General features: G+C 45.0%; 1 protein-coding gene across 3 annotated transcripts in view; it reads left to right on the top strand.

Moving 5' to 3' along the window:
• The window catches only part of Clec16a (C-type lectin domain containing 16A), a 222,738-nt gene that overhangs the window by 61,601 nt on the left and 138,495 nt on the right, over nt 1–22,642 (top strand). For 2 of the 3 annotated variants that reach the window (XM_057774918.1, XM_057774920.1), the window contains exons 10-11: nt 5,302–5,533; nt 19,227–19,359. In XM_057774918.1, coding sequence (XP_057630901.1) covers nt 5,302–5,533; nt 19,227–19,359 — 365 coding nt within the window. The remainder of the gene's footprint in view (nt 1–5,301; nt 5,534–19,226; nt 19,360–22,642) is intronic. The other variant, XM_057774919.1, reaches the window with a different exon arrangement.

Genomic DNA, 22,642 nt, shown 5'->3' with positions numbered 1-22,642 from the left:
CTCCTGTAATTTTTCCTCAATCATTGTCAGTTCCTTTTCTGCTTCAGCTGTCAGTTTTCTTGGACTATTCAAATCTTTATCACCATCTAAGGTTTTGTTTAAATGAACTATTAGATCTGGTGTTATCCCAACAGCTGGTCGTAGACTGGAAATGTCTCCTAACAATCTTTGGAAGTCATTAAGAGTCTTTAACCGGTCTCTCCTAATTTGTGCCTTTTGCATTTTAATTTTCTCTAACCCTATTCTGTAACCTAGGTAATCAATAGAATTTCCTCTTTGAATCTTTTCAGAGGCAATTTGTAATCCCCACCTAGGCAAGACTTTCTTTACTTCTTCAAACATCCTTTCTAAAGTATCTTTATTTGAATCAGATAACAAGATGTCATCCATGTATTGATAAATTATGGACTTGGGGAATTGTTTACGAATTATTTCCAATGGGTTACTTACAAAATATTGGCACAATGTAGGACTATTGAGCATACCCTGTGGGAGGACAGTCCATTGATATCGCCTATTAGGCTGAGAATTATTATAAGTAGGCACTGTGAAGGCAAATTTTTCTCTATCCTTTTCTTGTAACGGTATAGTGAAAAAGCAATCTTTCAAATCAATAACTATAAGAGGCCATCCTTTTGGTAATAGAGAAGGCAAAAGAATTCCAGATTGTAGTGGGCCCATAGGTTGAATTACCTTGTTGACAGCTCTTAAATCTGTCACCATTCTCCATTTACCGGATTTTTTTTTTACAACAAACACAGGAGAATTCCAAGGGCTGGTTGATTCTTCAATATGGTGAGCATCTAGTTGCTCTTGCACCAGCTGTTCCAATGCCTGTAATTTTTTTCTTTTTTTTTTTTAATTTTATTTATTTATTATGTATACAGTGTTCTGTCTGTGTGTATGCCTGCAGGCCAGAAGAGGGCACCAGACCCCATTACAGATGGTTGTGAGCCACCATGTGGTTGCTGGGAATTGAACTCAGGACCTTTGGAAGAGCAGGCAATCCTCTTAACCACTGAGCCATATCTCCAGCCCCCAATGCCTGTAATTTATCTTCAGCTAGAGGCCACTGTTTGATCCATATTGGCTTCTCAGTTAGCCATTTTAAAGGTAGGGCTGTTGGTACCTCTAAAGGTTTGGTATTTGCTGTATGTTCTTGTACAGCCTGAATGGCTGGTGACCTTTTCCCATAATACCTCATCATATCCTTCCCAGAATTATGAGTTCCTGGAACTACAGGAATGTTAATCTGGGTATTCCATTGCTGTAGCAGTTCACGGCCCCATGAATTTATTGCAATATTGGCAATATATGGCCTTAGTCTTCCTATTTGCCCTTCAGGCCCTATGCATTCAACCCATCTTGTACTTTGTTTTACACGAGATAGGGTTCCAATTCCCAGGAACTGAACATCTACCTCTTGAAGAGGCCAATTCAGATGCCAAGATTCTGGAGTAATGATACTTACATCCGCACCTGTGTCTAATAAGACTTCAATAAAAGTGCCATTTATACAGACTCTTAGCTTTGGTCTTTGATCATTAATAGAAGTCTGCCAAAATATATGTTTACTCTGTCCTACTGGGTTTTTTGACTAATCCTCCACGCTTAATTCATCATTTAGACCAGTATTACTTTTTACAGCAGAAATTGGAGCTTTTAATTTTCTTGGTGAGGCACGTTCTCCACTGTGACTGGGAATGACTAGGCCACTGTTGACTTGGGGGCCTGCGAGAGGCCCCTCAAGGAGTTTCCCGATGATATCGGGTTGCCCTGTCTGTCTGTTGTTGACCTGCATTCGTTGGACCAATGTCGGCCTTTACCGCATCTCCTACACATACCTGAAGGCCGAGGTCTCCTATTTTTGTCATTCCCAGAAGAGATATTATTCCTAGAAATTCTGTGCCTGCAATCCCTTTTCATATGTCCTAATTTACTACAATTAAAACACTTGGCAGTTTGATGTCTCCTCATTGCTTTGGAAATCGCTTATCCTACCCAAGATTCATCATTATAGCTAAACGTCTCAATATTCATCCATAGGTGCTGATCTAGACTTTAAAGGCCCAATTATTTTTTTGCATTCTGTTTGCATTCTCAAAAGCTAGAGTTTCAAGAAGTATTCGTCTAGCTTCTGGGTCTGTTACCCCTATGTCCAGAGCCTTAGTTAATCTTTGCAAAAAGTCAATAAAGGGTTCTCTCTGTCCCTGCCTAATTCTGGTATATGATTCAACCCTTTTTGCTGGATCTTGTATCCTATTCCAAGCATTTAAAGCTGCTTGGTGACATAGACACAGTACTTCATCGTCATAAAGAGCTTGGACCTGTGGATCAGCATATTCTCCTGCACCAAGAATTTGATCTTGCGAAACCTCAACACCTTTTGCTCTTCCTTGCTGTTTCATATGTTTGGATTCTTCTCTGAAATAAATTCCAAACATCAAGGAAGGTCCATTATCTAAAACTGCAGACACTAACTGATGGAAATCATGGGGAGTAGCTTTAGCATTAGAAGCCCAAGTCCTTATCATTTCCTTTACATATGCAGAGTGCAAGCCAAAATTAACAATAGCTTGCTTAATTTTTTTTTTAGATCATTCATTGCTATTGGCGTCCATCTAGCTTCTCTGACTCCCTTTGAGCCTTTAGAAGTTGACGCTTTGTCAGAATTAAGTATAGGGTATGTCGCTAAAACCCTGGGTAAGCCAGATCTAATAGCTGGTAGAGGCATTGTATCCTGTCCTTGTGCCTCCTTACTCTGTTCACCAGCTCCAATAATTTCTCCAATCTTTTCAAATCTTTTTATCATTGTCTCTCTTAAATCCTGAATCTCCTGACCTGTATATGTTTCCAGTGATTTCACTGAGGTATCAAATTTTTGGTACCCATTCTGCACCTGTGATTCCAAAGCTTTAATTTTTTCCTTCAAAGATAACATGTCCTCCTTAAACTTTTCTTGTATATCATGTAGATTCCCATCTTGGAGGTACATTCTGTCTGTTACCTTATCAAAACTTTGTGATAAAGTCTGAACGTCAAATTCAACAGCCTGAACCCTTTCAGGTAACTTTCTAGTACCCTTGCATATGGAGTCAGTTTTGTCTGTCATAGTATCCACTTGTTCAGATAACCTCTGATTTTCAATAATTTTAATCCTGTCAATTAGTTGTTTATTATTAGTTCGTAAAGATTCTATCATTCTTAGGAATGCCATATTCTTCTGTTCATTATTAGTTCGTAAAGATTCTATTGTTCTTAGGAGTGCCATATTCTTCCTTAATGATAGAATATGGAAAAGAAAACTGAAACCTAGTAACAAGCAAATTAAGGTATCCCAATAATCATATAAACCTTGTATGACGTAATCCATTGTATTAGTAAATACAAATTTACTAATCCATTGTATTAGTAAAAACAAAGCAGTACAATTTGTGTTAGAAACGAAAACTGCCATATTACCTATTATCCAGCAGGTGGCGCTGTTGCCAAGTTGCGATGAAAACGGGGTCCTGTTTCAGTGTCTGCCTTAGTAGATGTTAAAAACTGGAAAATGCGGGTTTCTCAACAAAGTAAATGTAATTAAATCAATTCCATAGACGGAACCAGAAACCCAGAATCCAGGGGTAGAGAAGAGCAATCTGGAAGCCACTTATGCCTCCAAGTGACAGAGTCGCCTGAGGGGTTGCAGCTTTCGGCAACCCGCAACTGCGTGCTCTGGTTCGCGCCACTTAAGAGCTGTGCTTGCAAGGGAGATTTGAAAACGACTCAGAAAAGAGCAAACCACGTGGGCAGAGACTACACGGACCTGTGGAGTTTAAATCCACGTAGGGAGGCAAACGATAGGCTGCGTGGGGACTTGAAGTCAATCTGAGGTGTCTAAAAGGAAAATATAAAGAACTGCAGCAAGAAAAGCCACTGCGAGATGATTTATGTTAAACTGCTGGCTCCATGCACAAGGCACAGGAGCAAAGAGAGAGCAAGGAGGGAAGTAGCCGCTTTTTTAAAGGGAGAGAGACCACGCCCCAATGGGCTGGTATCTCAGTGGCTATTGGCTGGAGGAGCGGAAGGACCTCCCGCAACAAACAAATCCAACCCTTCCAAGCCTTGATTTTCCTCACCTGTAAAATAAACCCATACTTTCTGTATATCATAGTTGTAAAGACAGAGATATAGGAGTATAGGATGCACTGATGGCAGGGGCCTTTTTTGTTTCTCTGAGACCTCTGCCTTTCTCTGCCTAGAGAAAACATTTTCCTATGGAGCTGGTCTGACTTTGGCTCATTGACGCTTAGCAAGTTCTCTTACATGGAGAGCTGGCACATGACCAGCTTGCTTTTGTAATAGCAAGGCATGCTGCTGTTCTAGTTTCTTAGCCGTGTAGCATTTTACTCACTACAAATACAAGTCAATAAAGTGGCCACAGTGATACAAGCCTGCAATCCTATTGCTTGGGAGGTAGAGGCAGAAAGATCCAGAGTTCAAGGTCATTGTCTACTGCATAGCATGTCTGGACCACTTGAAACCTGTTTCAACCCTCCCCCTCAAAAAATGCTAATTATAATAATATCAGTTTGTTGTCACTGTGTTAGCAACTATGCAGGTAGTGTGTAGATTTGAGGCTCTACTTCCTCATGGCTTGGTGACCTTGGGAAGATCATTCAGTACTCTCAAGCTGCTTCCTCATCTATAAAACTGGGACAACAGTACTTCCTCATGGGTTTCTGGAGACTTTGAGTGAGGTGATAACAGTTTCACCTCTCAGAAAGATGGCGTACAGAGCACACCAGAATATTTGCTGGGTAGACAATTGATGCTTGGGGTGCGGAGAGCTGGCCTGGTAAGAGGCGACATTTCTTATGCGCACGTGTACATGCACATTCTGAAATACACTGAGGAGGGGACCTAGGGCATCGCACATACCAGGCAAGCACTCTGCCACTGAGCTACATTCCAGGCCTTCCTTTTTTCTTGAAATAGGGTCTCACTGAGTTGCCCAGCTTGTTCTGGAACTCACTCTGTAGCCCAAGCAGGCCTTGAACTTGAGACCATCCTATCTCAACCTCTTAAGTAGTCTGGATTGTAAGCCTTCACCACCAGGCCTAGAATAGCAAGCCATAAATGGTAGCTGGCATTTTAGCTGCTTCATAATGAAGGGGAGAGTGTTGGTAAAAGTCCTGCCACCAACTCAGAATTAGTGGTGACTGTTTTGGATGTAACTTGCCTAGGCAGGGCCTCTGGCAACACCCATTGAGATTCTAGCATCCCAACTCATGTGTTACCTTTCTTGTATTCACCCAGGCCAAGCCCAGCATCCGGTGCTTCATTAAGCCCACTGAGACACTTGAGCGGTCCCTTGAGATGAACAAACACAAGGGCAAGAAGCGGATGCAAAAGAGACCCAACTACAAAAACGTTGGGGAGGAGGAGGACGAGGAGAGAGGGCCCGCAGAAGATGCCCAGGAAGACGCTGAGAAGGCTAAAGGTACAGAGGGTGGTTCAAAAAGCATGAAGACAAGTGGGGAGCGTGAAGGTGAGTGTACCCGGGAACGGCCCTTTCACCCACGCCAGCCCCTGCAGTCAGCGAGGCTTCTATGTCCTCTGTCTTCCTCCTGCTCCTCGTGTGTTCCCTGGGTGCTTCTGCTCTTCTCAGCGCCCACCAGTGTACTCCATTCTGGACAGCCTGGCCATTCAGAGGCAGCTGTGGGCCGTGCTGCAGCAGATGTAGTGCAAGCCCCACCCTGTGTGACCTGGAGCAAGGTTTCCTGTCTGTAAAAGGATAGTCACACATCATGGCCACCTTATTGTCCACTACCAGAGTTAAATCACACAGTGCATTTGGCCCCCTCAAAGCAGCACCAGACCCCTAGGAAACGCTCTGGAGGTATTTGATGTTGCTGCTGCTGCCGTTATTGCTACTGTCTTCATTTACCATTATGGCTGCTGTTCTTAACTCCTGCTAACTTGGGATATTACTTGTGTTCAGTGCACTATGGGAAGGAGAGGGGGCCCAGGTTTGGTATGATGATATGTCTTTAATAGCTGATAGATCTTTGGAGTCACATGGTTGAATACAGCATCCAGATTCTCCAACAGGTTTTACAGGTCCCATCTGTTCAGAGTGAGGCACAGTTGTGTGGTATATACCCCTGGTGAACAGAAACCTGTCTTCTATTCTTGTCCTGGCAGGACTAATACACCTTCCTCTCTTCCCGTCTCTTATGTAGATGCTAAAACCCTCTGAAACTGGAGAACATTTGGTCTGGAATTCAAAATACTTGAATATAGCCTGTTGTTTGTATCATAGACCAGGCTCACAGCCACTCCTATGGAACCTCCAGGCAGAGCCCTTGGGTGTTGGTGTTAATGGGACTGTGCTTGGTGGTGGTTGAGTCAGAGTTCTACTGGCTGGAGTGAAGAAGATCCCACACCTTTTGGGACAAAAGCAACCTGCAACCTCTATGGAGCAACCCAGCTGAGAGCTATGAGGCTGGGGGAATGTTGTGCTCACCAACCCTCTGAACTCTGGGGCTAGCAGTGGTGACTCTATGCCCCACAGTCCTAAGTGACTGACAGTCATCAGAGCTTTGCGCCAATTAATACCTTTAGTTTCCCATATTGTGATAACCCTCACAACCTGTACTTTCGTTGCTGCTTCATAAGTGTAATTTTGCTACTGTTAGGAATGTAATATGAATATCTGATATGCAGCCCCTGTGAAAGGGTCATTTGACCCCCACCCAAAGGATCACGAACCACAGGTTGAGAACTGCTGGACTAGAGGTTTGTTTGCTTTTGAGAGCTGTGTACAAGTCTACAGCCAGTACATACTCTCTCATCCCAGCCTGTTGGCTCTTGTAATGATTATCATGGCAACTGTCAGTGAATGCCACAATCACACGTCAGCGAGTCTAGCCAGAATGTCCCTTGATGGCCCAGACTTCCTAAGGCCAAGGTCTCTGGCTGCTTTTATTTATGTGTTTTGTTCTTTTTGGTTTACATGGTACATTTGGTTCATTTGGGTCCTGAAACCCTTTGCTTGTAAGTATCACTTTGGTGGGACGGTTGAGGGACAAACACGGGGTAAGTCATACTCACTTGCACTTGCTTATTTTAGGTTATGTTAGGGAGTTCACTAGATGGGAAGAAACTTATCAGCTCACACCCCAGGTCTAGCCAAGGTGCAGTGGCATAGAGTGGGATGGGTAGATGGATGTCTGTATCTTGTTTTACACACTGTGTTCTTGTCAATTTCATCTTGGAAAGATGCTCCTGCTTTTGCTCCAGACCTTGTAAGGGATGTTCTTCAGCAAGCCAACACTATGACTAACAGTGGACCCTAATTGTCCACCAGATGGCCCAGTCCCGGTACAGTGGCTGTAGGCTGCTGGTTGAGGCTTCTACATCCTTTAGGCTGCTGGACTTGGAGTGTGTGTCTGGTGCTGTGTCCTGCCCCTGCACAGGGGAAGACACTTTTACCAGCCTTCCAGAGTGGGTTCCTCAGGCTGCCCAGCCAGATTGTGCCAAATAGGGCCCCAGGGTTTCCCCCAGAGACCAGCTGAAGCAACTGACACAGACCTCATAGCTCAGCCAAGCATGGCTCCCAGTGACCCTGTGGCCATTTTATTGCCCTTGTAATTTCTCAGACACACTAATCATTCTAAAGCATGATGGGCCATCATTTCCCACTCAGTTCACCATAAATATATAAAGTGTCCACAGGCCTGGCCACTGTACTGACATTCTGAAGCTTTCCAAAGGATATACCTGATCTTTTAGTCTTAGGTTTTAAGGTGCTATTAAGGAATGTTTCTCTTTAATCTGCATCTATGTTTGGACAAAAACTGCAGCTGTTAAAATCCTGTCAGTTGGAAAGGTCAGTTTCCTTCATTCTTAATGCAAACCAGATGTTCATTCATATAGAGTTATGCAGGGACCCATCACCAGGCCTGGCTCATACGTCTCCAGTGGCTCTGTCCTAAGTTGTAAGTCTGTGTATCAGCAGTAGGGATGTGAGTGCTGGGTACTGTGTTCCAGCTTTTCCCCTTCTCCCTTCTGTGCCGAGATGGCTAGGGCACTTGCCTCTTCCTCGTGTTACTCCTCCTGTAAGCGCGCCTTTCACTGGGCCTACATCTAGGAGGTGATCAACAGTGTGGTTGTGACAGACAGGTGTTGGTACTCACCACCGCCCCCATGTCTGCTGCTGCTGTTCTGGTGTCAAATTCTCTATATAGAAGGTAGGGTAAAACAGAAGAGTAAAAAGGGTATCTCACAAGTCACTGTTTGTCATAGCTTGATTTGAATGTGGCATCAATGGTTTTTTTTTTTTTTTATAAAGTAGCACCCAGAATTCACACTTCCTCTGCACTTAAACCCAGACGATGAAGGTGTGTGAAATGAATGTGTGCTTCTGACCCATCCTCCCCCACCCCCAGTGCACAAAGAAACTTGCCATCCCTTAGTTCTCAAGTCCTGGGTCACTTGTTCTAAGGCCATGAGAGTACAACTCCCCCTTTCAATCTCTGCAGAAACGGGCTGTTAAAGAGAGATAAAGGGTGGCATCATCCCTTAGCTGAAGAAGCTTTGCCCAAGAAATCAGACTGCCTCAGCACATGGTTGTTTTTTAACTGGCCCTTCATTTGGAAGGGACAGCCATTTGTTTGGGGACTTGCTTGGAGCAGTAACTTAATGAGACCTGCCAGAGAGATGGAGTCACTCTACCTCCTCCTGGGAGCAGTAGGGCTGAACTGCTGGGTTTGCCTATGGAACAAGTAAGAATTGGTTGGCTATCCTTTTTTTTTTTTTTTTAAACAATACAGCCATTTATTTTGGAGCGTGTATATCCTATCCAGGGCCCAGACCAAAAAAAGAAAAAAGAAAAAAAAACCCCAGTAAGTAAGGAAAGTACGTGTACTTGGTTGGCTACCTAACCTTTCCCGCTTTCTACTGGACTCTCACAGCAGGCAGGGCTGATGGCGCCTGCCTAGTCAGTTGGGATTGAGGAGTCCCCAGGGTTTTGATCCTCAGCTTTGCCCTTTTCTAAAAGTCCCTTCTGGAATGAAATGGAACCCAGCCTCATTCTTGACTTACCTTTGGGATACTGAAGTCTGCCCTTGAGCGGCTTTGTAATTTTGGGTAAGCTGACTCTCGACTACACACGTGTCCCTGTGGAAAGGCCTTCCTGACGCTCAGCCGAGGCTGCTAGAGTGAGAGCTCCCGTGCGGCAGCATTTTGCTTGGGGCAGAGGCATAGAGGAAAGCCTGGGTACACTCTGGGCCACACTTTCCACAATTTCTCCAGGCCTTTCTTCTTTCCTTCCTTCCTCTGTTCCTATATGTTTGTGCTCATGTTTCTGCATGCAGATCTTTGGTGTCTGTCCTTATCTTCCACCTTGTGAGACAGGCTTTTGTGTTTTGCTGCTGTATACTCTAGGCAAGCTGGCTGTCTAGAGAGTCTCTTGTCTGCCTCTTATTTCATGATGGGAGCATAAGCATTATAGACACATGCTACTGAGTATGGCTTTCCATGCACTTTGAAGGGTAAAGTCAGCAGTGCTAAGGGGCCCATCTTGTGTCTTCATCACTATCTCCAGTATTCTTTGCATCTTGCAAAACTGAAGGATTCGAACTCGGGTCCTCTAACTTGCATGACAAGTGCTTTACCCACCGAGCTATCTTCCCAGCTCAGCAGGCTCATTTCTGTAGGAATGAGTAAGATGAATGAGCATAGGTGAGAGTGTAAGTGTGGGGGCTAATGGGAGAGAAGGAGATTTGGTAGGTCCTGGTTCTGGAGTGGGGAGATTCTGCTTGTTCCTTTCCTGCAGTCTTAACAGGAGAGTTGAGGTTTGTTAAGGCAGACCCTCTGAACAACCCAGACGACCACTCTGTTGAGAAGCAGTACTAGAAAGCAACCAGCAAAGGAGGGGTACACACACCTGCCTGCCTGTTCCTGCCATCGCCATGACCAATTTCACATTGAAACACTGCTCCAGAGTCAGCCAATCACAGTCCTCTGTGGTTACCTAGGTAACTAGGAGCGTGTCTTTTCCCCTTCCCTTGACCTTCCTGTGAAGACATCCCTCCTTCCCTCTCCATTGTCTGTCTTTCTGTGGTTTCTGGAATATGGAATCAGACTGAAGAAATCCTTGGATTGTGAAGTCAAAGACTACTGCAATATGCACCTGCCGTTTCTCCAAAAAGCACTTCTTCTACCAAATATTAATCAGATTGGGGTGTATATCATCCTAGGCGAGTCAGGGAATTACTGTTGTTGAAAAAAGTCAGTGTGTCAGAGGCTGGGGGAGCTCCAGGATGTGGCCAGAGTTGTCGTATCAAGAAAGCAAAGTCTTTGTGCCCTGACCTTCACAGCTTCCCCAGGATGGTCATCACTTGCATGGCACCTGGGAGATAAAGATATCCCTGCCTGTTTTGGGTTCCTGTCTGTCTGTCTTTTCTCTTCCTACTTCCTCCTCCTCCTCCTCTTCTTCTGTTTCTTTTTTATTGGACAAAATAGTGGAAACTGAAACTTACTATCTTCACCACTTGAAGTGTACAAGTTAGCAGTGCTAAGGGGACCCATCTTGTGTATCCATCACTGTCATCTACTCTGCATCCTGAAAAACAGAGACTCTACTCCATTAAACAACTCCTTGTTCTCCTTGCCTCCCCCCATGGCAAGCCACCATTCTGTTGCCTGTCTTCATGGACTTGACTACTCTCCTATCGGAACCCATAATAGAATCCTACAGGGTTGAGGAGATGCCCAGTTGGTGACACACTTTCTGAGCTTAACCTCCGGAACCCCTGCATTTTATTTTATTCTATTCCATTTCATTTTATTTATTTTAGAAAATGGCACGCTTGTAACTCCAGCATGAAGGAGTTGGAGACAGGCTGGCTCACTGGCCAGCCCGCCTAGCATACCAAAAAAAAAAAAAGGACAGCCAGGTGATGATGGCTCACACCTTTAATCCCAGCACTCAGGAGACAGAGGCAGGTGGATCTCTGTGAGTTTTGAGGCCAGCCTGGGGTACAGAGGGAGTTCCAGGACAGCTAGGGCTACACAGGGAAACACTATCTTAAATTATTTTGTAGCAAAGACAAACAAACAACAACAAAAAAGAAACAACCCTGTTTGTTATTAAGAATTCTTGGGCTAAATAATCTTTAGTCCCCCACTGACTTCTAATTTTGTTTAGTTATTTTGTTGAGCATTTGTTTTCTGTGATTTCATTGTGATTCTGGGGTGAGCACGTGACCACCCTGATGTGCCTCCTTGCCCCGGTGGAGCTGTGGACTCTGAACGTACTTATTTCATTGATGTTCACAGTAACAGAGTTCATTGCAGAGTTCTTCAGTGCCAGCGAGACGTGCTCATCCTTTCCCTGGTGTCTGGTGTGACAGGACCCTGGGAACGTGCCTCTGTTTGGGTTTGCAGGATGCCGTATTGGCAGGCTGGCAAAAGCAGGCACTCCCATTTTCACCGTCCCCTCGCTCAGTGTCTTTTCCTTTGGCTCAGGTTCCTCTTTTCTCTTTGCTGCTTTCTTAGCATCAGGGACTCTGAGAACAGTTGCGTGCAGGTGGGCTCTGTCACTCTTCCCTTGTAGGTGGCCAGCTCTCCTTTGTCTTAGTTTTCTGACAAATAAATCTTGTTTGCTGTCCCGGTGCACTTTTATGCAGTCTTTACCCTAAACCCAGACAGATGAACCACCCACGACCCTCCTGGGGCCTTTCTCCCTCATCGTAAGCTTAAGCTTTATTGCACTTCGTGTGCCCCAGTCTGTGACCTGTGTTTCACACTCTGGTTACAGCCATGCCAGCACTGTTTCTCCAGGTGGTCTGAGAGACCAGCAGTCAAGGTCCCTGCTTATGCCCTCCTTTGTGAGTCTCACAGGGCCCTCCTTGTCAGGGTGGGCTCTGAGATGGTGGCAGTAGCTGTGCAGAGCTGAACTTTTCTCCAGGTCTCAGGTGCTTACTGACTGAGTTACCGTTTAAAATGCACATTGCTAAATCTCCTCATTCATCCTGTATGTTTATAGAGATTTTGCATTTATACTGGTTTTGAACTTAAAATAATTTTTCAAATGTTTTATTTAGAAATAATTTCAAATTTAAGAAAGGTCATGAAGCAAAAATGTATAAAGAATACTCATTCACCTTTTACCTCATTTCCTAAGTTTTTTCCTTTTGATTTTTTGTATTTTCTCTGTCTCTCTCTGTCCTCCCACCACGCACACACACCATGCAGTTGTTGAAGTCATCTAATGAATGACCTTTTCCTCCCAAAGCCTCAGTGTGCATTTGCTAACACAAGGGGCTCTTGACCCCATCACTTCATAGTTCTTTTCCACCCGTGTTCCTAATGTCTTTGTTGGTCTAAAAATGTCCTTTATTGCACATGCTTAGTATGTACTTCCTTTTTTTTTTGAAACAAAATTTTTCCAATGTAGCACAGAATGGCTGCAAACTCGGTCTGCCTGCATCAGTCTACCTGGGTTGAATGGTAGAGTCATTGACTGGTTCTAGAGAATGGCCCTCATTGGATCTGTGTCTGATTGAGGGTCTGCCTTCTGGCTGAAATGTGGGTTAGTGACACTGTGTCCTTTTCAGGATGTCACATTGATTGTCCCTCTAACTTTCCCCAAGCAGTATTTATTTTTGATCACTTAAGAACCGGCCACTTCCCCACTGTAGAATTACTCTTTTCAAGTTCTACACAGCCCCTGGGAAGACACTTGTGGGTCATGTGCCTCTTCAGAATTCCCCTGGATTGCGCACTTATTGGTAAGTCTCGCCTGATCCAGTGTTTATCATGATAATTACAGCAGCCTGGTGTCGTGTTTAACAGTCAGTCCTGGTCATTCCACTCTAACGAAGTCCCTTCTTCCCAGCCAGTGGCTTATTTCTCGGCAACATGCATTCACATTTTTAATGGTTTAGATTCCACTAGTATGTTTATTTACTCTGCTATTCAAATTGTCCCAGAATTGGCCCTTCCCAATCCTTTCGAGCTGGCTGTGGTGTGTTAAGCCCCTGTCATATTGGGGGTCAGTTTCTGACATAAGAAGATACTTATCCCATGGTCATCTCACATCTTTGCCCATGCCTGGGCCTGCTTCTCTGTGGCCAGTGGTTGGCATAACTGAGATCTGGATCCTGAGTAGCCTCATTGCTCCTGGAATGACTTTGCTTTTCGGTCCTTCCAGTGGTCAGAGCCAGGACATATATGCATCATTATTTTTATTTTTTTTAATTTTTTGGTTTGGTTTGGTTTGGTTTGGTTTTTGAGGCAGAGTTTCTCTGATAAACAGCTTAGACTGTCCTGAAACTCACTTTGTAGACCAAGCTGGCCCTGAACTCACAAAGATCAGCCTACCTCTGCCTCCTGAGTGCTAGGTTTAGAGGTGTGTGCGCCACCACTGCCTGGAAATGCATCATTATTTTTACATGAACATATACACATACCAATATGCACGTAACGATTGTACTGGCTCTCAGGTCTGGCCTAGCTCTACATTTCTTGGCTTCCCTGTTACATTTTCATCCGCAGTCAAATCTTTTTCTTCTCTACAACACAGTTATTTTCTGAGGCCTGTAGTAAGCCAAAACATCTTCAGAATTGCATCACTCAGTTATTTCTAATTCTGTAAATAATCAGCGGAGCATTTGCTTGCAGTACTTCCCCATCTGCCACCCACCCCAGGATTTCATCTGTCTCCCAAACATGGGTGCAGAGTCAGCTGTTCATCCCTATGCTACTTGGAGTGACCCACCCCCTTTTCTACCTTCTGTTTAGGCATGGCATTCACTTTAAACAAATTTTGACATTTCTCTTTTTGTTCATTTTAGTGTTCTTGTTGATATAATTTCATATGTTTTTTTCAATTTAATATGCCTATAAAATGTATCTTGATCATATCCAACCCAACCCCCACACACACACACGTTCCTTTTTAAAATAGCGTTTTAGCACTGGAAACTGTGCAGAAAGAAGAGTTCTTCACGTCCACATGTCCTCTGACCCATTTTATCCTTCACCTTCTTTGCTAAATTATCTTCTCAACCCTTCCTCCGTATGCATGTGCGTGTGCGTGTGTGTGTGTCTGTGTGTGTTGTAAAAATAAGCAGATTTAGCTAAGTGTGGTGTCACACACCTGCAGTCCCAGTACTGGGGAGACTGAACTGGGATGATCTCAGGTTTGAGGCCAGTCTAGACTACCTAGTAAGACATTTTTTAAAAAAAAAGGTCAAATTTGTGTTTCTTTGCCTTTTGCTTATGGGGCAGGGCAGTGTTATAGATACATTTTTGACACTCTTATCTCTTGTTAAGGTTCCAGAGGGATAAGATCCATTGCTTACCTTCACAGTGAGGAAGTGTCACAGCAAGCAGGCACGGCAGTGGGAACAGTTGAGAGCTCACACTTGAGCCCCAAGCAGCAAGTGGAGAGAATGAACTAGGAATGGCAACTGGTTTTTTATACTTCAAAGCCCACCCCCAGTGACATACTTCCTCCAATAAAGTCACACTACTTAACTCTGCCCAAACAGTGCCACAGACTGGAGACCAGAGATTCAAATGCCTGAGACGGTGGGAGGTGGGTGGCTGTCACCACCACCACCCCATCCTATATCGTCTCAGTACCTAATAAAATCTTCCAGGCTCCAAGGACCTTATCAGGTCAAATGATGACACAACCTTTTTAAAATGAGCCCATTAGGGCTGGGAAGATTCCGCACATAAAGGTGCTTGTTGAACAAGCCTGAGGACATGAATTAATATACCCAGTTGTCAAACAGAAAGCCAGATGTGCTTCTGTAAATGCCTGTAACTCCACTGCTGTACAGAACAGGCACAATCAATATAAGGCATGAGACTGTGTCTCAAAGAAACGAGGTGGAAAGTCATAGAGCATGGCACCCATTATCCTCCTGGTCCTACACCTGCTCATAGGCACACATCCCCCCCACACACAATTTAATTTTTTTAAAAAAGAGCTGTTGCTTCAACATAAGCCATTCTCACTTAAACAGAAGCCTGACTGGTGGAGCTAGGGATGTCTCAAAGTATAACTGAGGCTCAGTGGAGCCCTTGAGTTGCCATTAGCATAATCTGTGGTGACTGGAAGCTCCTGAGTCATATGAGCATACTACTTGGCCTATTGGTAGAAGCTGGCTGTCCTGAAATAAGTCTAGCATCAGCAAGGACAGGTCAGAGTGGGACTGGAAAGCAGCTCAGGACCACCATAGGCATTCTGGTGTGGCATAAAGAGGGGTTCACAGCAAAGATCACAGCCTCTTTAGTATCCTCTTAAAGATGGCTATGAAGTCCATTTCAAGGCTGTGAAACTGAGGAGATCCTCTTTCCCCAAAATCACTCCTGTTCCCATTTCATAGGAGACAGGGGACTGGTGGAGTCCAGGTGAGAACACTATAACAGTTTTCTGAATAAAGTTGATTACAAGAAGAGGACGGTCTGTTCTGACTTCCAAAGAACCGATCTGTAGTCATCTGGGAAATATTAACCTGAGCAGAACATCTTCCATGGTGGTGCCGAATCAGGGAGAACTCAGCAGGGTTGGGTGAATAGCTGGGAGCACAGGGTGACCCAGCCAGCAACTCATGGCTTCTACTGCCACATTTCTCAGGTGGGGAACCGGGAACTGTGTTCCCTGCTGCTGCATGTTCTGGCTGTACAGAGAGCTGTTGTGCTTCTGGGTTGCTCTTTGCTCAGATTTACTGGCCAGATGGAACAAACAAGCAGATCTCAGGTGTTTTGTTTTGTTTTTGAAGTCCTAGAATTCTAGGAAGGGACCCCTGGAGTACCTGAGTGACCCCATGGGCAGACAGTTAATATTTACCCACTTTTACCTGGAACAGCCCTATGCTCACCTAGCCTCTATGTGGGCATGCCCTGGGAAAGCCCCTTCAGATTCGTCTTGATGGCTGACGATGTGGCTCAGAAGCAGAGTGTTTGCCTAACATGTACAAGGTCCTGGGTTGTATCCCCAGTATTCCAAAAAGCAAAAAGTTATTGGGTAACTTGGAAAGTTGCTGACAAGCAGGGAACTATACTGTCTTGAACTCTTCCCTTGCTCCAGAATCCTGGTGGTGTCCAGGAACGTGCAGAGTCTAGAAAGGGGACTACTGTGATGTGCTAGCTTGTCCTTCACACTCAGCACTAGAACTTGGCTCTGTGGACTTGAGGAGTCCTGGGAGCAGTGTTCCCACCATGTCAGCCAAACAGGGTGGAGTTCTGCCAGGGCAAGTGAGCTCACAGCATGCACAAGTTGGGCGTGGGATCACCAGGCAGAGGTTAGAGGCCAGAGCCAAGCAGAGGCCAGTGTCATTGCTTGGGAGACTTCACATGTCTTAGTGACATTCTTTATCAGTAAACACAAACAGATACAAACAAAATAGAAGCCTGCATCTACTGAGAACAAACACATTTATTATAAATAATACATATTCACATCACCATGTTAAGTTATATACAATATAAAGCAAACAAAATAAATACTTAAGGGTAAGAAAAAGACCTCCACAGCAAATCATCTTGCACCTCACTCTGGAAAAACCTGAAATGATGACTAGGAAGAAGCTGGGTGCTGCAGGAAAGTGGTAGAACAATGAGGAAAGGAAGAAATGACACCTAATACAGGGTTGGTGCCATCTCCCTGTTCAGCCATGACCGAGTACTATCTGTTCTATTGTCCACTCAGTAGCTTTCCGTAAACTGACCCACTTCTTTGTTTCTTAAACTTAGCCTTACTGCACAAAAGAATAGGCTTTTTATGTGGCTAGAATTGTCTCCCAATGTCTATAAGATGCATACAAAACAATCCAGAGAGAATGCTTGTCCACATACCCCCTGAAGATTACTTGTTGGTCCCTTCTTGTGTGATGGGGACTACCTTGTGGGAAACTCTCATCTAGCATCTGGCTTCAGATTAGGTGGGGAGAGCAGGAGCCCCCCCCCCAGAGTGAGCCTCCAGAGGGAACTTGTGGGATTGCCGCCACAATTCCATGGGCTGGCTACACTAAGAGAGCACATGTGTGTGATGGGGGTGGGCAAGTCAGACATCTCTGCGTGAGAGAACTTAGTGAACAACAGTTGTAGACTGTTGTGCTCTGGACAACCCGACCCATGCCACAGCTGCTACAACCCATTGCTGCTCCTGCCTACACCAAAACTTCCCATGTTATAATGGATGGAGGCAGTGATCCATTCACATATCCAAGAGGTCCACCCTATGCTGGGGAGCCCATGGCCTAGTAGAGGATGGGCAGGACTAAACAAGTAAAACAAAGGGGATGTCCGTGCATGTGATTAGAGATGCTGTCTGGAGAAACAGAAAAAAGTCAGGAGCAAAGAGGACATGTTTTCTGGGAAGAATTCCAGATAATTTATGCACATAGGGTTGAGGGGTATAACTCACTATCTAAGACAGTGGTTCTCAACCTTCCTAATGTTGCGACCCTTCAATACAGTTCCTCATGTTGTAGTGGCCCCAACCATGAAATGTAAATCTCTGTGTTTTCCTGTGGTTTTAGGTGACCCCTGTGAAAGAACCATTCAGCTCCCAAAGGGTCGCGATCCACAGGTTGAGAACCACTGGTCTAAGGGCTTTGCTAGCATGCCCAAAGCCTTAGATATGCCCAAGGCCCCTGCACTGCAAACAGTAACAGCAACAACTGCTAACAGTAGCAGCTTTATGTGGGGATTTCATTCCACAGAATATAAACTGACCCATTTCTTTTTCTTAAACTTAACCTCATTGCACAAAAGAATAGGCCAGTTTACAAGGTATAGAAGAAGGAGAATAACTTGACCATAAAGAAGCCTAGTACTAGCATAGCCAGTACAGGACTGACACCCAGTCTTCAGATTAGGTTGCCAGTATGTGTGCAGGCTATGATGTCACAAGAAGGATACTTTCCATTGTGGTCTTCCTCTGTAAAACCCATAGCCCCAGCCTAATGGTTGGGGGAGAAAATCTGACAAACTCCAATTCTGGGATTTGCAAAATTTCTGACCAGGACACCGTACACTGTCAGGCTCATCAAAAACGAGGAAAGTCTGAAAAACTCTGATGGCCCAGCAGAGCCTAAGCACAGTGACTGGATCTCATGAGATCATAGAACAAAAAGGACATTGGGGAAGGGAGTGAAATCCGGACAAGTTCACAGTTTAGCCGGCACTCACTTAAAAAGAACTAAGGAAGAGAACAGGCGAGGAGAGTGACCACAGCATCTCCAAGGGTGACACTTGAGATGAGCACTGGAAGATGTTACTGAGTAACACCCATGTCTGAGAAATGTGGGCCATTTGAGAGCCAGCCATTATTAATAAGCCTAATATGGCCAGAGTGGGGAGCCAGCATGGCAGAGAAGGCCAGGGGGTGAGATCAGAGGTGGACAGGGCCAGGCGTAGGAGGTGTCAGGCCCTGAGTGTCAGGAGAAGGCATTGGGAGCTTAGTTCCACTTAATATCGCTAGGTTTGTGTGGAGACTAAATGAGGACAAGAGAGGAAGCGGAGGCAGCTGAGATCCGCATGTGCCAGTGGAGACCCCAGGACAGGGCACCAGCTCGGGATGACCAGCACCCGTCTGAGAAAGTCCTCACTGCGTGACTAGGGCTTTTGCTGGGGATCCTAGGAAGCAAAGCATCACTCTTGACTTCCAGGTGTTTCTTCTGCTCAGGGGTCCTTAATATCTGGGGAAATAAAAATGTATACTGCAATTTAAGTAGGTTGCTATAAGTTGTTCTCCCAGAGTTGGGAAAACCAAAATGAGTCCTAACTTGCCTCTGCCTTGCAGAGGTTGTAAATGGAAAGGGGACACGTGGCCTCTGTCGTGTGAGAACTGTTTCTGGAGTGTAAAGTGTAAGGACTCACTAGCCACATTCTGTCTTCTGAGCTGCCGCCCACCCTTTGGGAAGGAAATGTGGTTAACAACCAGTATCAAGTGTCTTTTGAAATCAGGAAATAAAACAAAAAACTTCCTTTTATGTTTGTCCGAGTCAGGGCTGGTGTCTTGGTGTCACTCAGATGGACAGAGAGACCTGGCCTAGACAGTTTCTGCTCACATGATGTGGGTGTCGCTTCCACTGTTGAGACTTGCTCTGCATGTGTGGGGTGCTTTCCACGTGCTTGGTCTAGCCCTTGAGGAGGCTTCTGAGTTTCTGTTATTGATGCCAGCTGAGCTCACCTGACTCCATGTTTGCTTCCAGAGATTGAGATGGTGATCATGGAGCGCAGCAAGCTCTCAGAGCTGGCCACTGCTGGGGCCTCAGTGCGGGAGCAGAACACCACGGACGAGGAAAAGAGTGCTGCCACAGGCTCAGAGAACACGCAGTGGAGCAGGTAGGCAGCAGGGCACTTCTGGGAGGTACTGGACAGCCACTCAGCATTGGGAAGAGGTCAGTGCCCCACCAGATGGCTGCTCTGATCCCCTTTGCTCCCTCTGCTCCTGCCTCTGGCCACCCAGAGGCATGAGAAGAGAGCTGGCCCTTGACACGTGCGTATACCCTTACCCTTTGAAAGGTGACCAGGACAGGACACCACCAGAACACTTGGCAGCTAGGCTGGATCTAAAGGATAGAGACCATTCCCAGGAGGACCCTCTTGAGAGCCAGGCATAAAGTTCCTATTTCAATCCCTGATTGTTATGCTTCTCTATGTCTCTGAGACCTTTGGCACATAGTGCAGTCTACTGCTGCCCCCTGTCATGGTCCAGTACCGTGACACTCACCCAGGGATGGCTTGTGCAGCTAATCTTGAACCTTGCTCTGCTTATTTCCTTCAGTCTTTCTCAGGCTCATCAACTATAGCACAGGTTGCTCCCACAGCCTACAGTGAGTTGCTGGAGGGCATCTTCATTTTAGGGTTGTTTACTCACCTATTAGGCAGCAGTTTAGTGTGTTAGTTAGTGTTAATGCAGGTAACACTGATGTGGGGTTTGGTCTCCCTGGGGCACACTGACTTCTTGAAACCTCAAAATGTGGCCAGGAATGTACTCCTTCCACATGCACACCTTATTTGTTAACCTAGTTTAAAGCACTGAAGCACACTTATTTTCAGGTTTTTTTCTCCGTATCTTGTTGGTTGGTGGGTGTGTGGGTGGTGCTGAGGATGGAGGTCAAGCCCTCCATCAAGTAGGTCAGTATCGTGCTGCTGGCGGAGCCATGTTCATTGCCAGTTCTTATTTTCTTTGTTTGGGCGGTGTTAGGCTGTCTAACAGACAGGGTTAATTTGTAACAGATGCATAAGAGAACAGTTTTTGATTTCATTAACTGAAAAACATTGACTAACACAGTATTGGTTATCAGTTGTAACCTGTAAAGCTTTTCACAATTTTGCTTAACAAGATGTAACCCCTGAGCTCTGAAAAAGAAGGACACCATTCTAAACATAGAAGAGACAGGTTAGAAGCATGGTCTAGCATTAGTTAGAATTGGAAAAACCACAAATGACAAACAGTTGATAATGCTTAAGCAAATGAGATCTGTGTGCTTACAGAATATTAGCTGCTCATTTCCCTGTGACCCTGGGTAATGTGCAGGGTTTTAGGATCCCGAAACAGTGACACGATAGCTTTGTGAAAGGGAGAGGGAAACCAGGGTGTTATGCGTAATTTTTGGACTTGACGACTTCTTTTTTCCTGCATTTTAGGGAATGGAGGGGTTTTCTTAGAGTTGATTGGGTTCTTTTTAACCTTAGATGACTAACTGGTTATTGTGACCACATAACTTTCTACTTAGCAGAAGCTGACTTGAGTGCCTGGAGGTGAGCTGCCTACAGGCCTGAACCAAGTTCTCTGTGTGTCCCCGAGACTGAGACAGCATTCCTAGCGCCCACCTCCTAGCAGTGAGGCTGGGAACAAGTGAAGGAAGATGGCCATTTGTTCCCCAAAGCATCAGTTCAATCTTGACATCTATTCCACCACAGTGAGAACTGGAGCTACTGTGAATTTCCTTGTATAGTGTCCTGCCTGCACTCAGAAGCAAGTTAGACACCCCCACCCCCGCCAAAAGCAAACAAACAAAAACAAAAGCTGTTTTTGTTTTGTTTTGAGGCAGTCTTAATAAATTGTTCTTCCTGGCTGGCCTGAAATCCACAGAACTCCTCCACCTGCTTCTGCCTCCTGAGTGCTGGGATTAAAGGTGTGTACCACAGGCCCAGCTCAGCAACCTTTAAGGATGCGTAAATGATGATGCACATTCTAAAAAATGTGAAAACTCCAGAAGTGCAAAGAGGAAATAAAGGTCAATGATCCCAGATGTTCCTGTGTTGATTATTTCTTATCAACTTTTTCAGGACCATTTTTCTGGGCATTTTGCCCCCTTCTCTAGCTCATGCCTGTCATGTTTTATTTCTCCTTTTGCTGTCCAATATCAAACCCCACCATCTTTGTCACATTATTACCTTTAGTAAACACATGCTTAGTAGCTTCATAATACTCCATCTCATACCTAAAAGACAGCACACCCACCAAGCCCTTGGTGCTTGGTTATTTGTATTATTCCCAAGTGTAAAGACAATCCAAATTGCGAGCAGCTGGTTTACAAGAAATGTTTTACAATTTATACTGCTCCCAACTTTGGCAGAGTTATTGCTAGAAAACTCACAAAACCCAAATCTCCACACAATAGAGTTGTGGACAGGTCTGAATGGAGGAGCTCCATCCTGGGCTCTAGAAAATAGAGACTGAATGTCTATGTTCACTTTAAGGTCTTTCCTTATAATTTTTGTGTGTCATGTGTTTATTTGAAACACAACAAATACATTTTTACTACTTCTTTATTTTCATTTTTCAGCTTAATATTTTGTGTTGATACATTGGGATTTGAGGGCTTAGGATGAGGAGCTAGGAGTATAACTCTAGTGGAGCGCTTGCCCAGTGTGCTCAAGGTCCTCCACTCTATCCCGCACTGTCCCATCAAAGGCCTATAGTATTCAAAATGGTGTGGAAGACTCTGCAGCGGATGATCTGCCTTGAGCAGCCATATTTTCACCTTCATAGGTAGCCCATGCTGCGAATACCCATGTGACTTCTGGGCGTTAATATATCCTTGTTCACTCTGGAGTACTTGGCATTCTTGACCTCAGCCTGGTATTCAGTGGGGCGACCTCAGATGGGATCAGAGTCTCCTGCCCCAGACCTGCCTGTGTCTATTCTCTTGTCTGTTACTGAAGAGTCTTGCTAGGCTTGACCCTACACTAAGAAGGACAGCCTTTGGGATGTGCATTTTCCAGGTTATAGCAACTCTTTATATCTTATTCACAGAGCACAGGAGGTGAGAGACCTCACTATCAATTCTTCTAGTCAAGGAATATTAGCCCAAGAAATTGCTGAATCAGGACACTGCCAAAATGAAATCATGGAGAAGTGTCCTTGAAATATTAAATATAACAATCAAATACAGTGCATGACCCTATTCCGAGACCCTCCAGTTAGCCTCTGGCTGGAATGCTTCTGTGTGGTTGGGGAGGTGGGACAGTTATGGCACTCAGCAGAGGGTTTTTAGCAGGAAGAAAACAGATCAGCATCTGAACCCAAGCAGTCTGACTCCATAACTGTACCTTTAAACTTACTCATGTGCCTGGCCAGGTGGTATCGGTCCATTATAGCATCCTGTTTTCTTCT

The sequence above is a fragment of the Chionomys nivalis genome, chromosome 7 (genome assembly GCF_950005125.1).
Source record: "Chionomys nivalis chromosome 7, mChiNiv1.1, whole genome shotgun sequence".
NCBI lineage: Eukaryota > Metazoa > Chordata > Mammalia > Rodentia > Cricetidae > Chionomys > Chionomys nivalis.
The sequence above is the reverse complement of the archived record's forward strand: the minus strand, read 5'-3'. Positions and strand labels throughout refer to the sequence as shown.